General features: G+C 40.3%; 1 protein-coding gene across 3 annotated transcripts in view; it reads right to left on the reverse strand.

Moving 5' to 3' along the window:
- Positions 1-17,192, reverse strand: part of LRP5 (LDL receptor related protein 5) — a 133,295-nt gene that overhangs the window by 96,120 nt on the left and 19,983 nt on the right. For 2 of the 3 annotated variants that reach the window (XM_065683138.1, XM_065683137.1), the window contains exon 2: positions 9,808-10,204. In XM_065683138.1, the coding sequence (XP_065539210.1) occupies positions 9,808-10,204 (397 nt within the window). Of the gene's footprint in view, positions 1-9,807; positions 10,205-17,192 lie in introns of those variants that run through there. The other variant, XM_065683139.1, reaches the window with a different exon arrangement.

Consider the following 17,192-nt stretch of genomic DNA (forward strand, 5'->3'; position numbering starts at 1 on the left):
CCCCCCTAAAAAACCCCGTTGCTTAGTTTCATAGGTGATGGTTGTATGTCCTTGGCCACGCAGAAGCTGCTGGACAACAGTAGTACTTTCAACTTCACACATTAATTTGCCACAGGAAAATTACATTCCTGCATTTTAGCTCGCTAACAGATACCAAGCTCAATCCTTACCAAAGCCTGGTCATTCAGAAGTTTAAAAGTATACAGTATTAACAAAGTAACTGTAGCACTAAGGAAGGCTAGGAGAATAAAGATGAATTCAGACAACACGTAGATCAATCTGAATGCAGGCAACGTTCTTTTAAAGCACTCCTCTCCCAGCTGGACTTTTTTAATGCAATGTATAAAAGATTATTTTTACTCTGTCACCACCTTGTCCTGATTGCAGTGTTTCTCTGCAGTCCGGCAAGTATCATAAAGCTGATCTTCCTGGTGAACTTTGTTCAGAGTATGACGAGTCTCTGCAGTAATCAAGCACCTACTGAAGTAATGGTTTCATTCCCTCATGTGCTACAAAGAACCCCTGTGGTCTATCACAGGAAAGCATGCCAAGCAATGGAATGGCAGGAGCAATTCTTGTCTCCATTTGTCGTGGTTTAAACCAATCCATACAGCTCGTCCACTCACACCCCCCCGGACCCTGGCCCACGCTCACCAGGTCTGCAGAGCTGCTTTAACCCCTTCCCCTTTTCCAACAGCTTTCCACTTTTCTGGCAAGCAGCAGGTGCTGAACTGCCATGAAATACAGAATATCAGGTCTGGTTTACATGAATTATATGAACTATAGCGTATCAGTTCTCTTAACACAAGACCCCAGACTGGGAGTTTCAATATCACTGAAGGAAGAGATCAGCTGTACCTGCAGCAGAAGTGGGAGTCTCTGGTCTATGTAAGCCTATTTAAAACCATACCACTTATCTTCTCCAGGCTGAACAACCCTAGCTTTCTCAGCCTGTCTCTATAGCAGAGGTGTTCTGGCCCTCGAAGCATCTTCATGGCCTCTTCTGGACTTGCTTGAGCAGGTCCATGTCCCTCTTATGTCAATTCATTCTCAATCCAAGAACAAATACAACCCAGCTTGTATTCGTCCTTGGTATTGCCCCAGCCCAGGTGCAGGACCTTGCACTTGGCCCTTTTCAGCACCATAAGGTTTGTACCATCCCACCTCTCCAGCCTGTCCAGGTCCCTTTGGATCCCATCCCTTCCCTCCAGCATGTCAACCGCACCACGCAGCTTGGTGCCATCAGCAAACTCACTGAGGGTGCACTTGATCCCACTGTCCACGTCACTGACAAAGATGTTGAGCAGCACCGGTGTCAACACCAACTCCTGAGGAGCAACACTCAACACTGGCCTCCATGTAGCATCAAGCTGTTGACCACAACTATCTGAGTGCAACCATCTAGCCAATTCTTTATCCACTGAATGGTCCACCTGTCAAATCCATGCCTCTGCAACTTAGGCTGCAACCACACAGCTGAAACCACCTATGAAACTTCAACAGAGAAAGAGGCATTAACTCCAGCTCCCTCTGAATAAGCCACTCACAAATTACAGCCTTGGACTCTACAATTAGCTAGGGCCATCCTTCTTCTCCCACTGTAACATCTAGGCTCTTTTGACAATTTTGGTTAACATAAGGCACAAAACAACATTGGACATCAGACTCTTATAAGCCATAAAACATCACATTTTAAACGCATGCCTGTATGGGACTGTCAAGAATGCACAAGAAGTCTGAAGCTTGCTTTTTTTTTTTACCCTCCTCTATTTTGAGTGACAAAGCTAGTTCAAACCAGATTAAGTATAAACACCATCCTGGCTGTGACACCCTGCACCAAGATTCAGCTGAAGATTGAAATCTATTGGGCAAGTTGGAGAAAAAAGAAAAATCCACAGTTATTATGGAAAGAATGACACAAGCTCAGCTAAAGCAGCACTGCAAATGTAACTTGAATTTTCATACCTCAACATAAAAATTTTGGGGTGGGGAGAGCTTCTTTGATTTGAATAGTTATTAAGAGAAAGCCAAAGGCTTTATACTTACCCTTTAAGTTACCCATGGATTCGTTTAAGAAAATACGTATTCTGTCAAAACTACTGAATGTGCTTGCACTACCCATGCTCACCAGAGAGTGTGCCAAACAGTGGAGAAATTATATATTCTAGTAATCTCAAGTAGTAGCTATTATTACTTACACTTGGCATCTTCCAAATGTTCACTATGGCACAGGATCATTTGTTACCACCAGAGAGTGTGCCAAACAGTGGAGAAATTATATATTCTAGTAATCTCAAGTAGTAGCTATTATTACTTACACTTGGCATCTTCCAAATGCTCACTATGGCACAGGATCAATTGTTACACAAACACCAGATGTTTTTGGTTGGGGCTTTATGGGTGGGGGAGAACACAGCAAAAAACTCAGAATGGCATCTCAGAGTTAAAAAAATCAGTCTGCATTTATATGTAAGGAACTGATTTAAATTGAGCTGATTTAAATTTACCTGTTAAGATTACCTAATTCAGAAGCTCAGAGTGGTAACAGGCATACTACTTCTGCAGAACAAAAGATCACCCATGCTCAATAGTCTCCATTTCTTATTGAGCTCAACAAGACCCAACCACTTCAAAATAATCCAGACATCATCAGTGTTTCTGGGACAGCTGACAGTTTGGGATTGATTTTTTTGGTTTTCAAATATAAACTTTTTTGCTGGTGTCCAGTACACTGGCAATCCCTATCATTTTTATTTCACTATTTAAAAAAAAAAAAAAAAGGAAGAAGATATTTAGCCAGGGAAATTCAGGAAAATTCAGCAGACTATGCAAAGAATCTCAGTCCAGTACTGCCAGTGATATTAAACACTCCCTGTTTCGGAAGCCTGTTTAAAAAAATGTAACACATGCATTTGGGTAGTTTATTTGCTTGATTTTGTTGCTGGTAGTGGTGTTTTTCAATGTACATTACACAGTTCTAAATATCCCTGGGCCAGGCCATACCATAACAGCTGTAAGCAGCTAGAAATATCAAACCCAGTATTTGATGTCTTAGGACACATTAGATCAATCACATTTTTAGGACTGAGATTTGGCATCCTGGGAGTTTTTCATCCCACCTGGATTGCAACAGGTCAATAAAGTGTAACAGCACTGATGCCATAAAAGAAAATTAAAACATGGATTCCTAAAGAGCTAATAAAGAATAATAATTTAGAAGAAGTATAATTGTGAGCAAAATTCAATGCTAAACAGCAATCACAAAAAAAAAAACCCAACCAAACAGCACTAGGAAAGCACTGAACAACTTGGGTTACTTTATTCAGTTCTTCAGAGATGCCTAAGTGTCTGTGTCCTGACCAGGTTTTAACCCTTAACTCCAGACTTTCAAAGGAAAAAGGTAGGGAGGGCAGGGAAGAGATTAACATCTAATAATAATTTTGCAACAATTGCACCAATTCTGTCCCTAAACAGAATTTGCACTTTGCTACACCAAAGAAACCAGATAGAACAACATTGAGCAAAACCCAAAGCCCCACTGGGGAGAAGATGTAAATGTATACTTTCTGAACACACAGTTAACAGTATGTCGAGTCTACCACCCAGAAATACTGGACTCAAAAACAGTCTAAGATTCTGTTACTGCTCTATTAGCAAGCACTGTAGCTGCAAGCTTCTCTACCACGCTCTCTAGTCCAAGCCTTTCCATAAGGCAATTAAACAAATGCAGCTCAAATCCAGCCAGCAAGTCACCGGGTTTTGGCACATACTTAATTACCACATCGAATCAGGGCTTAAATGATGCAGTATTATCAAAAGAATGGGACTGAAAGCCACCTTGCAAAAATAAACAGGGTTTGAAGACAGCAAAACTTTAAACTGCACCCCAGGGGTCTGAATTTTTGTGTTTGTTTTGTTGGGTTTTTTATTACTTTTTATTTTATCCCCTGAACTCATTTAAAAATAATTCCAGGTGCAGGAGCAAAAACAGGACGAAGACCGTATTTCCCCTTAGTTTTAAAGCTGCAGGTCACTTCTTACATCCTGGTGCTTCACCTCTTTTGTCATCATTTTTGCAAAAATTAGGAATCCTGGCCATGCCTTCCAAGAGCAGCCCATCAGCCATCTGCGCTGGAAGGTATCGCGGACATCATAAAAACCGACCAATGCTGCCCAAATGCTTTTTCCATCTCCTAAAACGTGGTTCTGTTGCCAAACCTTACATAACCTGCTTACACAAAGGGAGCCAGTTGTACAGATGATGTAAATCAGCACAAACGTCTCCAATTTCAACAATGTTCTCGAACTTATACGAGCCCAGGGCACAAAACAGGAGTTTACAGGAAATTGCTCTGAAGTTTAGATTCCTGCATGTTTAAAACTTACTTCCCCCATCCCACCTTTAAAATTACAAACACTCCAGTGTGAAACTCAATAACACCAGTTGTTTTCAGAAGGGAAAAGAATGGTTATTTTGCATAGCATTAAGCTGCAAATTACTCACTCAAATTCCTTCCTTTTTTTTTTTTTTTTCTTCATTTATTTATTTATTTTATTTATTTTTTCCCCCACAAGCACTAAACTTCAAGACCTGGATATTCTTGACAAAAAAAACCTTACATCAAATCCCAAACTATGCCACAGCAAGTAACTATCACAACCAATCACACTGTATTCAAAGACATGTACTTAAAGCAGAGCAAACAAACATACATTCCTCCTCCTTCCCTCCTCTTCCATCCCCCCCACCCCAAACCACCCTTCTCCACTGCAGTTTTCCTACAGTCTTTCTTCTTCTGACAGGTTTATTTTTTTAAAACATATCCATTACATATACATAGTATACTGTTTGACAAGTGAGAACAAAGAGGAAAAACACAATTGCCTGTCACCTGATAGATGCTCAAATACTATTGCTATAAAGTGCTTGCAAGGAAAAAGCATGTTTTTCCCTGTTCACCCATATGTGAAGGAGTAAGATGGCCCAGTGATTTCTCAAAGGTAAACAAGTATGCGTTCAACACAGCTTGTTAAAAAGTCAGGTTACACAGAATCATAGAATGGTTTGGGTTGGAAGAGATGTTAAAGCTCATCTAGTTCCAACCCCCTGCCATGACACCATGAAGCTGAAGAATCCCTGGAGCAAGAGACTCAAGAAGATTTCCAAACACATTAAGCTGGAGAAAGTGGGCAGCAGTAAGGAGATACTTGCAACACTACTTAAGGGGCATTAGGAAGAGAATTTTCAACTTGGAGTGCAGTATTACTGCAAATACCTCTGATAGATGAGAGAAAGAAACTGCACCGTTAGGATTTCTTGGTTTCTAAACAAAACAAAACAAAACAAACAAAAAAAGAGTTGCACGTGCTGTATGTGTTATGTATTTTCCCTTCTATAAGGATGACCCACACATTCGTATGCAAAAACTCTACATAAACAGGAAACCAAAATAAATGAGCGCTAATAACTGCTCCTCATGGTCACTAGATAAGGTAAAACAGACAATACAATATAACTTTTACTTCACAGACATTTCTGAGCAGAGATGAGGAAATATTATATATAAAGAAATTATTTCACATTAAAAAGACTTCACTAGAAACTCAGCATTACACCATCACTCTAAGGGGGTCAGGGAAGTCACAGTAAACACGACAGGGAAAAGACATCCTGAGGTCATAAGCCCTGCATCAAAAAGGCTTCTCTTTCACCAAATCACTGAATTCTTGAGGCTGGAAAGGACCTCTGGAGATTGTCTACTGCAACACCACCACTCAAAGCAGGGTCAACCTTCTCTTTTCCAAGGTAAATAATTCCAACTCAGTCAGCCCTGCCTTTTATACTGGATGCTCCAATCCCTTCATCTTTGTGGCCTGGCCCTCTTGTGCTGAGGAGCTGAGAACTGGACACATTATTCCAGGGATGGCCTCACCAGCACTGACTAGAGGGGAAGGTTCACCTCCCTCGATCTGCTGGCAACACTCCTTCTAATGAAGCCCAGGATGCTGTTGGCTCCCTTTGCAGCAAGGGCGTATTGCTGGCTGATATTCAGTTGATTGACCCCAGGTCCTCCTTTCAAAAAATACAATTTATTTTAAGAAAGGGAACAATGGCATGTTGTAACAACTCAAAAGTCAGGAGATCCTCCTATCAAAAGGTGCAGAAACAACTGTTCAAGTCTCTCCATCAGATTGGGAGATACCTCCTACCATCTGCTGTTTACAGGTAGACCCTAAACTTAGCTCAAGCCAATGCATTTTACCTATTTCAGTGTGCTAATGTAGTTTAACTTGATGTTTGGGAAAAGAGTACACTCAGATGACAGCCAATAATATGTCAAGGCATGCAATATAAGTATGTTCATTTGCACGCTTACAATTACAGGCTGAGAGAGCTGGGCTCGTTCAGCCTGGAGAAGAGAATGCTCCAGGGAGACCCTAGAGCAGCTTCCAGTGCCTAAAGGAGCCAACAAGAAATCTGAAGAGGGGGTTTTGACAAAGGCTTGTAGTGACAGGACAAGGGGGAATGGCTTTAAACTGAAAGAACGTAAATTTAGATCCCAAGCCATTCTCTGATTCTATAATTCTGTGAATTTTAAACATAATTTAACAAACAAAACCCTGTTTAAATACAGATTCAAGAGATTATGTGGAAAAACTCTTACTTCGGTTTATACTACTGCCTAATTTTACATGAAAACAAAAAAACTGAAACGTGTTTTGAGTTAAACCAAAACCACCCATTCATGACAAATACAATGGTGCCAGTCCAGCCAGACCCACCTGTTGCATATGCAGTGATTTCCACACTGCCTCTGTGCAGCTATAAGCTACCCATATCAAGTCCTCTAAATCAAAGAGAATCCCACTTCCACCATCTCTTTGGCCCCAGAGCCAGAGCTTCATGACCAAAGGTACATTCCTGACTTCACCTGAAAAACGAACGTAACACATGGTGCCACCGAAGACAACCAAAGCCATCCTCTTGTTCCTTCTGCTCCCTTGAGAAATAGTGTAGAAATTAAAAAGATAAGAATACCATGATTATTACCAAACTTCTTAAGACTAAAAGTATATGGGGCAAAGAAGCCTCAGTCTCTAGGAGTCAGGATATGAGAAATCACAGAACTTGTAGCAACAAGACTGCTAACAGTGGAGTGAGTTCTGTGGGGTTATTAATGAAGCCTATACATTTCCATCTCTGCTGCATGCAATTCCAGCTGGGGAGTTAAAAAAAAAAAAAAAGGTAAATCGCCTTTTTTTGTTTGTTTTTCTTTTTCCTGTCTGAACCAGCAGCTCTGCTCTCAAATTAAGCAAATCATCTTTGAACAATTTATGCTCTTTAGTCACATGTATGAGCAGGAAAAGGGAGAAATAAGAGACCAATGAAACATTTATGGAAAGGCTGTCACCATCAAGGACATCCATCTGAAAATCAGAATAACACTTCCCACAAGAACGTCAAGTTTCTCATGCATGAGACTATTTGTAGCAATTTGGCCACAAACATATCAAAAGCTTTCCAACTCCCAGAAATTACAGCCATACCAAGATACTGGATATGACTTGCAACCAATGTTATGGTTGAGTATTTTTCTTACATCTAAGAAAACAACTGTACTACTTCTACATTCATCCTCATTACAGTGTTTTAAATCATTAATCAAGAGCTTCAAAATAATTTTATACTCGATATTAATCACTAAACAGAGACAGACACGATAGAAACTAATTTGTGTTTTCAAGGCAGGAATAATCATGTTTCACACAAACCTAGGGTATCTTCTGTGTTTTAACTAAGTAGCCATGACTGAAAGTAAGAGTTACTAAAAAGCATAATCTTTACCCATGCCATGTTTTTCCTGTCCAGTATTTGCAACAGTCTCAGGTTTTTATTAAGTATTCTCCTACTTCTCAAACAGTCCAAAGGAGGTAAGATCAGATGATACATTGCTAAAAACATTTTACCATTCACAGTCTTTGAAATTAAAATGCTCAAAGCCTCAGTCTACAGCAGCTCATACAGATCAGGCTTCAGCATTCAGATCCCAGTGATTTCTAAACAGAAAGCCAACATGCTTAACTGCAAGTACACGACATACTGTTGTTGTGTGGGACCAAGGTCCTGGAGGATCAGCAGTAAACACCACTGCAGTTTTATTTAAGTGCTGCTATAAACACAGTTGTGAGTGATGTAAGAACAGTTACTAGGTCTGGCTCTTTGCTGTGACACTAAGGAAACAGTGGATTAACATCTAGGCATGACTGAAGCTTTTAATTTCAGACTCTGAACTGAGAACTTTTAAACCTCGACAGCTGTCCCTTCTCAAATGTATTTTTTTAGTCATAGAATCACAGACTCACAGACTGGTTTGGGTTAGAAGGGAGCTTAAAGCTCATCCAGTTCCAATCCCGCTGCCGTGGGCAGGAACACCTTAAAGAAAGCAGTCAAAAGACAAGGAACTACAGCAGCTTACAAAATGTCAACTTGGTGTATTTCATAGAAAGTGCCATTCCATTCTCTCTATCTACTTCCATATAAAATACCCCATTTAACACCATAGTTGCTCTTTAAATTACTCTAGTGAACTCGAGATCTAAAGTTAGTCTTCAGCATTAATTAACTCTGCATACATTACTTGCTGTCAGGATATACACAGGATTCCTGCTAGTTTATTTAATATACTTCCATACAGCCATTTGCTATGGGAAGAATTCTTTTCACCTTAAAGGCATCCATAGTGAAGTCAGAATTAACAGGACAAGGTCCTCTCTGGAAAAGTACTTTGGTCCAACAAAGTCACTTTCCCTTTTACTGATTATGGCTGTACCTTTCCACCAGTTATCTGAAGGATACAGGCAGCTACAGCCTTTGACAAGTGAACAAAACTAAGGATTTTGCTTCTTTGGGTTCACACAGTTTCATCTAGTACTTGTAAGTCTTTTGTGTATAAATACATAAATTTATAAATAAAAATTCATATAAATAATGTAAATACATACATTAAAAAAATAAATCATGTAATTAATTTACCCGTAACTCCTCACTCATCTCGCACAGCAGATCTTCAATCGTCACTGCAACAAATATGGGGCCCGAACTACACAACATCAGTGCTGTTTGTGCACAGGGTTAGCAAATAGCACATGGGAAATGGTGGAGAATATTCATGAAGAGGGAGGAAGGAATCAGACAAAGATCCAAGTATTTCAAAGAGCCCTACAAGCAACACATCCCCTATTCCTCACCTGGTCACCTTCGATCACCAAGAGCCTCCTGAATCCAGAATCACCTGGATTCTTTTACTTGCTGGCACAAAGATGATTATTCAACATTGCCACTTAAAAATATACTGATTTTGTTTACCGAAGCATAGCAAGTGAGAATTCCTGTTTAAACTCATGCAGATTTACACACCTTGCTGTCTAGGTACATTAAATAGATATGACATATCAAATAAAAGTTAGCTTGCAAGACAGGATAACTGAGAAAATAACAATAAAAAAAAGCTTGGAAAATTAATTATTCTTTGGAAGTGCAATGGAATAAGTTAGGCAATCAGACTGTTTGAATATTTGGCTTGGCACCTAAGAACAGCCGTATTTTTCTTTTTGGGTCTATGTCTTGGCTGTTATTTCTTGCCACAAAATATTTAAGCTCAAACATATGTTCAGCTACAGGTCTTGAGAAAAATATCCTGGGAAAACGTAAAGTGAAAAAAAGGCTATGTTTCTTTTCCAGAGCTAAAAACTCCACATTTATCACCACTGTATCCATTTAAGCATTTAAGTCAAATTAATATTTACCCATGAGCAGGATCCAAAGCTATTGCCCTGGGCTGATCTAGGTCTTGCCAGAAGAGGACTTTTCTAGATGTTCCATTCAGATTAGCTACTTCTATCCTATTGGTTTCTGAATCCGTCCAGTAAAGCTTTTTCCCAATCCAATCACAAGCCAGGCCATCCGGGGAAACCAAACCAGAAATGATGACATTCTGCACCACATTCCCAGTTTGGTTAATGTGAGTTTGCTTGATGGCTTCTTCACTCACATCTGTCCAGAAAACAATGCCTTGCGAATACTGGAAGTCAACCGCAGCAGCATCCTCTAAACCACTGACCACTACAGTGGACTCCAGCTTTGTGCCTCCAGCATCCACGAGTCGAACATCCCGCCGGTTGGCAAAAAGCAGAAAGGGAGATGCTACAGGAAAAAAAAGAAACCACGTTAGTATTATTGGCATTTATAGATGTTGAAGCACCAAGTAGCAGTAGGGCAGAGGAGGATTCCTTTTCCCAGGTAAGTGGGACAGGCAGTACAGCAGAAGGAATGTGGTAAGTTCCACAAGAGAAAAATGAACACTATCCAAAAACCTCTTCCTTCCACATGTCAGACACAGGAGTAAAAGACAGAGGGAAGAGTAGGCCAAATTCTATAGCTACAGGATATGGATAGCATCTTCAACACAAGAGTTCAAACTGAGGCCCTTCAACAATACCTTCTGTCAGTCATAAACCCAGACTTAGATCAAATTAAATCTTCATGGTTTAAAAGCTTGATTCAACCAGTTGAAGTAGTAATCATACACAGAAGGCAAGTTCTGATGACTTTTAGTAGTAGGCTGAAAGCTAACATTACTAGATACAACACCCTGAACACTCCTACCAAGTGCCCTCCTAGATGGCAAACACTGTGACAGAGGTTCAGAACTACTCTCTTCTCCCCTACACCACAAGAAAGAAATTACAGGAAGAGTCTGAAGAAAGATGAAGATGTGGGTTGTGGAAGTTTGTGGGGACTGCCCACAAACAGAGGCACGCAGAGCAAAAGGACAAAGGTTCTTGCTGTTAGAACCTTTAAGTGGGTGGTGGAAGCTAGTACTGAATGACAGGGAAGGCTCTGAAAGGGAAGCTAACTTATGACTGATACAAAAGGGATGGGAATCTTCAAGATAGGTCAAAATGACAGCCACAGAGATATTCCAGCAGTACCTGCACAGGTTATAGATCTCTTGTCTGCATGATTCAGTTGGATAATGACATGACCTTAGTGGATAACACTGGCATTCACAGGCAGAAAGGAAGGAAATGGGGAAAGAGACTCATGATAGGCAAGAAAGTTAACCTCGCTGATTTGAATCTGACAGTAAGACAGAGGCAGTGGTAACACTAGCAGAGATTTTAGCAAGACAAGATGACTTTACTGTCACACCAGATCTCATCTGCCATTATACCCAAAGACAGAGATAAATCTGTGCTTGTAACTGAGGCTGTCCCTCCATACTCTGAGGAGGAAAGTTGTGAAGGTCTGAGTCCTACAGGTCCTCCCTCCACTTGCCATGCAGACTATGACAAAACTCTAGCAGAGGGAGATTGTAAAGATCCTCTGAAGGATCTGCTATGGGGGGAGAAGGAATGATTCAGAGACAAAGGCATGATTTGGCCCAACTACTTCTTCCAGAAGTGGACATTAGACGTACACTGCTCCCCAACCATACCAGCCACACTGATGGCCAAGTTTACCACTTCATTTTTCTCCTAAAAGCGGAGGCTTGCTTCTTCATCTAGCAGTAAACAAGAAAAACAGTTACCTGCAAATATGGCTAGGAAGGCAGCAGCCGTATCTGCAAGCTCATATCACAGTGACTGCAAGCTCACACTGCCAGGTCATGGGGAGCTTCTCACCAACCAGCACCCCCAGTACAGGTCCAAGTTCCAGCTCTGCTACGCCAGCAGCCTCACCATGTGCTATTGGCTTTTTCACAAACTATGGCTCCAGCTACATGCTCACTAGAGTGTGTGTGCCACTGCATGGGCCAAAGTGAAATACATCTCTGACAATAGTGTACGTATTTATGTGAAGGCCAAGGACCTCAGAATCTACACCTCAGCTTCAGATGAAAAACATGCACAGATTCAGCATCTTTATTCTGCATGGTCTTTTCCCCCTTCTTTACCCATTCCCTCCTCTTTCCACACCCACCCACCCAAGTCAGGAAGGAGGTGGCTTTGTTTTTCTTTTTGGAGGAAGTCTATGCTGATGAAAGTAATACAGAAAATTTAAATCAGCTGGTGGTTTTATTGAGGATCTTGGACAGCAAAGAACACAAACAATTGTTATCATAAATGTTTCACTGAAAATGCAATATCTTTGTTTTCTACAGTATTTAACTCAAGAAAATTTATACAGCTTGAGGAGAATTATTTCCTAAGAAATGAAGTCTCAGCATCACTCCTCTCTCATTTCCTAACTTGCCAAGTCCTCCTCTCTGTCATCTTTGAAAACACTAGAAAAAGCACCCAACAGGTTAGTTATTGAAAACAGAAGAAAAAATGTCTACAATGCAAAGCAACTGGTTTCTTCTCTGCAACTCATTGGTTCCCCATAACTATGTCAATTTTAAGTGGCACTGTACCAAACCATTTGAACACTTGTAAAGTTTGATGTTAGCAGGCTGTTGGGGCAGACTGCTTCAAGTTATGCACACTGCCTCACAAAACCAGACCCATATCCAGCCAAATATCAAAGCCATAAAAATTCTATGTACAAATTAATAAAAAAAGAACCCGAAACATTGTCCCAAAAATGTGTTTTGAGGAGTATGAATAGATGGATTTTCATCCAGACATTTCCATGCTGATGCCATTACTAATGCTATTACAAAAGAAAAAGGAACCTGAAATATCAAGTCCAATCAACCTCAGAGGACCTCAACAACTTAACTTAATTAGCTTCTTAATGATCAGATATGAACAATGTCTAATCTAATCCCTTTCAAGAGATTTCTTTCCCACTGATGCATACAACAGGAAAATAGCATACAGATAACTCATGAACCACTGTGTTCTCCATCTCTTCTGTGCTATAGAGTCATCCTGGCTGAAGTGCAGCCACATTGTGCTGGCTATGAACACCCAGTAGGGAAATCACACTCCCTGCTTGCAATCGTGTTATAATTCTACTGCATTTATACACCAGTGTAAACTGCTTCTTGAGAATGGCCTTTTAAGAACAAAATTCATATTCAGTTCTCTGATCCTCCCCACTGGCCTTTTCATTAAGTCCAAATTTTATAAAAATTGTTTATGAAGAAAAAAAAAGGGGAAACGCCCCCACCCAAATGATCAAAATACATAATTGGTTCTCAACACTGATCTTAGAAAGCTGCTGAAGAAGCACAGGGTCTCTCAACTTTAAAAATAACACAGAAGTCATAACAGTGATTACATGCTGTTTCCATGGCCTTACATTTATCACATCAGGATGTGATGGCTCACCAGCAGGCAAAGCTAGCTTAGGCAGTGTTTAGTTGAAGCTGCAAAACAGCTCCAAGATATCCCAAGAAAAGTTCACAGAACTTCAAATTTCCAGCTTTCCCAGTTAGGAAGCAGTGAATCTGAAAAAGGCAATCAAGAAAGCAGACGATCTTCTAGATGCACAGATGCCTAGCATTTAGCTTCATAGAATTACTAAACTCAACAGTTTAACAATTCAAAAGGCACATTGACACTCTATGTGATTACAACCGACAGGTTTTTAAGGCATTAGAATGAGAAGGAAAAAAAAAAAAACCAACCTCAGAAGGCAACAAATCAAATGGCCAGTTGACAAAAAACTTGACTTGCTGTCCTCTCAACAAACTATCCTAGATACAAGATCATTCCACCAACACACGGTACAAGTTTCTTATTTTGAATCCCATATGTATGTAGAACCAAGAGTTCTTTCCCAAGAAGGTGCACACCGATCTTTCAAATCATGCTGTTCTTCCTGAACTGGGCTTGGAAGGTCCAGAGAACATTCTTATCCTTGGCGCATTTAATTCTTTACAGCACAACTCTTGCCAAAGCAAAGTAGAAGGCCAACTAAGAGAGATGGAGGGATGAGGGAGACCCAAAAAAACCTAGCAATAACTTTGATTACCATTGACCTTCAAATGAGCTTATCTGTTACATAAGAGGCAATGTCCCTTGCTTAGAAAGTTATTCCACTGTTCAAAAGTTAGGAGACTTTTAAAGGAACACTTAGTGTTGTGTTCTGTTTCAATCAGCCATACTCCTGATAACTGCAACTTGCTTGAAAAGGGAAAAAACAGCTTCTATTTTGAAAAGAGAAGACAATAAACAGTAACAGGATAAATGATGAATGTGGAGGACAAATAGTTTGTATCTGGTCTATTACCACCAACTGAAAGGATAATATTTTAATATAGGGGTTTTTTTAAAGTTCTGTATTTCTTTTTTTTTTTGGCAAAATTAGAACAGTTCATATTTTTCCATAACAGGCAATATTTAAAACCTCCATACATAGCTGGAGTTCACAATCCTTCGACAAAGCAAGAACGAAATCAAAAAGAACCTGAAATCCCACAAATTACCAAATGAACTCTAAACAGATTACAACCTAAACTGTAGAAAGTTACAGACTTTTTGCAGCAATTGCACAATCACATGTGGATCATGCAGTACTTGATCAACAATGCTTCATTCTAGAAACACAAATAATTTCTATTAAAAAAACCACCAATTTTCCAGTGGTTTTCTGCTAACCGGAAAATACCCCCTTGATAACGGAGCTATCTACACAGAGGCTCACTGCACAGCAGTAGGACAACAGAGCTTCTCATCAGCCTATTAACTGGAGAAAAGGAAACGCTCCTGATCAAGCTGGCTAGGAATCAAGTATAAGTTCAACTTTCAGTTTTGCTCTTTATATCTTAAATGCTCTTGGGCAAATATTCTGTTCCCTGCATGGGGTAAGCTGTTATGTGCAGACATAAGACTGGAGGATTTGTACATTCTACAATGTATAATTCATCTGGTTAACACTATAAACAATATCAGTTTAAGTATGTCTGCTACAGTTCCCTTACCACCATCTCTATCTCATTCATAAGCGACACAAAAAAAGCATTTTTTAAAATGTCTGGTGGCTTAGACTCCTCTGCACTTCACCATACATAAAAAGGCAGCAATAATCTCTCTTCGTCTCTTTTTAATGTTAAAAACATAAGCTCTGTTGAAGTACGGAAGCCTAATGCTATCTGCCCAGCTGTAACTACCTTCCAACAGAATAGGCTAATGTGTTGCTTCTGAATTCAGCCATTAACATTTTCATTTTTCCCATCCACAGCACTTAAATTTTATTAAGTGCTTCAGAGACACTCATTAGCCTCAGCAAAGCAATGTGGGACAAGCAACTAAAAACTGCACTATATGATCTTTGCTATTAGTTTCAGTAATAGTTCTAAAACACAGTATGACAGGGCTCAACTCATTTATATACCGAGGCTAAGACGACACTGTGTCTGCCCCATCCCTGGCAGTGTTCAAGGCCAGCTTGGATGGGGCTTGGTGCAACCTGGTCTAGTGGAAGGTGTCCCTGCCCATGTCAGAGGGTTGGAACTAGATGAGCGCTAAGGTCCCTTCCAACACAAACCATTCTGTGATTCTATGATCATGAATTGTATCAACAGAGCATTTGCCATCAGTTGCTGGTGAGCTGCAAAGTTGCAACAGTTCTAAGACAAGCTCAGCAAGAGAGTTTTAAAAAGTTATATTTATACTACTGCTTGATACTTGTTGACATGCCTACATTTTGCCTCCTTCCCCTTAAAGCCACAATAGAATGACAGGAGTATAAGGGGGCACGTGCATGATTCCTACTCTTGAAAGCACCAGAAGCACAGCATACACACAAATGCTTTGTATAGCATAGGAGAAAAGCTTTCTTCTAGAATTGTTAAATCAGTTAACTAGGCTAAAGGTCATGGAAAGGTTTAACTGCTTTTAAGAGAAGTGACAAAGGATCTTGGGATCCTGGTACACGACATAAAACAAAGACCTCATTTTAGTAAGTATACAAGCTAAAATAGCCATTCAAAATTACAGTATGTGCAAGAACTTATATTTTAAATATTATTTCAATTCTTAACACGACAAACGCAGAGGCGACCTCTGTGGTTAAGCCATCTGTACTGCTGGACAGAGAGAATAACATATAATTCTTGCAGCAGTCAATGTCCCAAACCGCAAAAACATTCATTACCAAGGAACAAAAACAACCTCCCCACACCCCTGCCGCAGGCACACAAGATGGTAAAAAACAAATGTGTCAAAACTTTTGCACCCAAGGGTGTACAGTCTTATGGAAACTCCAAGACAGGATATGGAGTAAGCATGCCTCAGCCTTCTATACTTAAAAATAGCTGCTATGCAGAAACAAGACCATGTAGGTAGGGTTATAGCAGCCATAAATTAATCAGAGAAACCAGTTCTACAGCACAGTGATTCCTCTTGTCCAGCCCTAACATTTCAGGAGCATAAGAAGTCTCAGACCTTTGATGAGTAGCTTGAGAATCCTCCTAAACATTTAGGGAAGAAAGTTATTCCACATGCTGTTGCCCTTTTGGGGATTACCCCCATTTTTCACGGCTTAGCTCAAGGGGAGAGAGATGGCAGCTGGTGGCAGCAGGAAGCTCACATGCCAGGACACACAGACACTACAGGAGCCGTAAAGACACAGGAAAAAAAGGTAAAAAGGAGAGAGATTCGGGCGTGGAAGAAAATGGAAGGTAATCAGGAGTTTAGCCAAACCTGACTCCTAAAATCAAGCACAACTGAAAAACTCAGTCTGAGACCTTGCTAAGCAAGAAGAGAATATGGCATGCACAAATCCCAGAGATACATGAAGTTCATTTTACTCTTTATGCAACTGTCCTGTAATAAGCAGGGGAAAAAAGTACAGGGGATTGGAACTACATGATCTGGGGGTTGGAACTAGATAACTTATGGTCCTCTCCAACCCTAACCATTCTATGATTCTATCTTAAATACTGCGTATTCTCAACCCCAGTCCTTTTTATTGGCAGCTGCTGCAGAGAAGCCGGAATCATCGACTTCAAAAAGTAGATTAAATGTTGATCTTCCTGTAGTAACTCTACATACTCACCCCGAGTTTAAACTTGCCAGGTACAAGGACTCCAAAGAATAGAGGGCTATTGCTTTCATCCTCAAAGCACATTATTGTAGATAAGGTGAATTCCCAGTGTAATTACTAAATTATAGCATATTCTTGCTGCAACACAGAGGTAGCTGGTAGCAGTTTGTAGAGCACAGGGCTTCTTGGCTTCACTCCCACATATACCCCCTTAGTGAACCCAAGTGATCTTCAGCCCAAAGATTTGCAAAAA

The sequence above is a fragment of the Lathamus discolor genome, chromosome 6 (genome assembly GCF_037157495.1).
Source record: "Lathamus discolor isolate bLatDis1 chromosome 6, bLatDis1.hap1, whole genome shotgun sequence".
Lineage (NCBI taxonomy): Eukaryota > Metazoa > Chordata > Aves > Psittaciformes > Psittacidae > Lathamus > Lathamus discolor.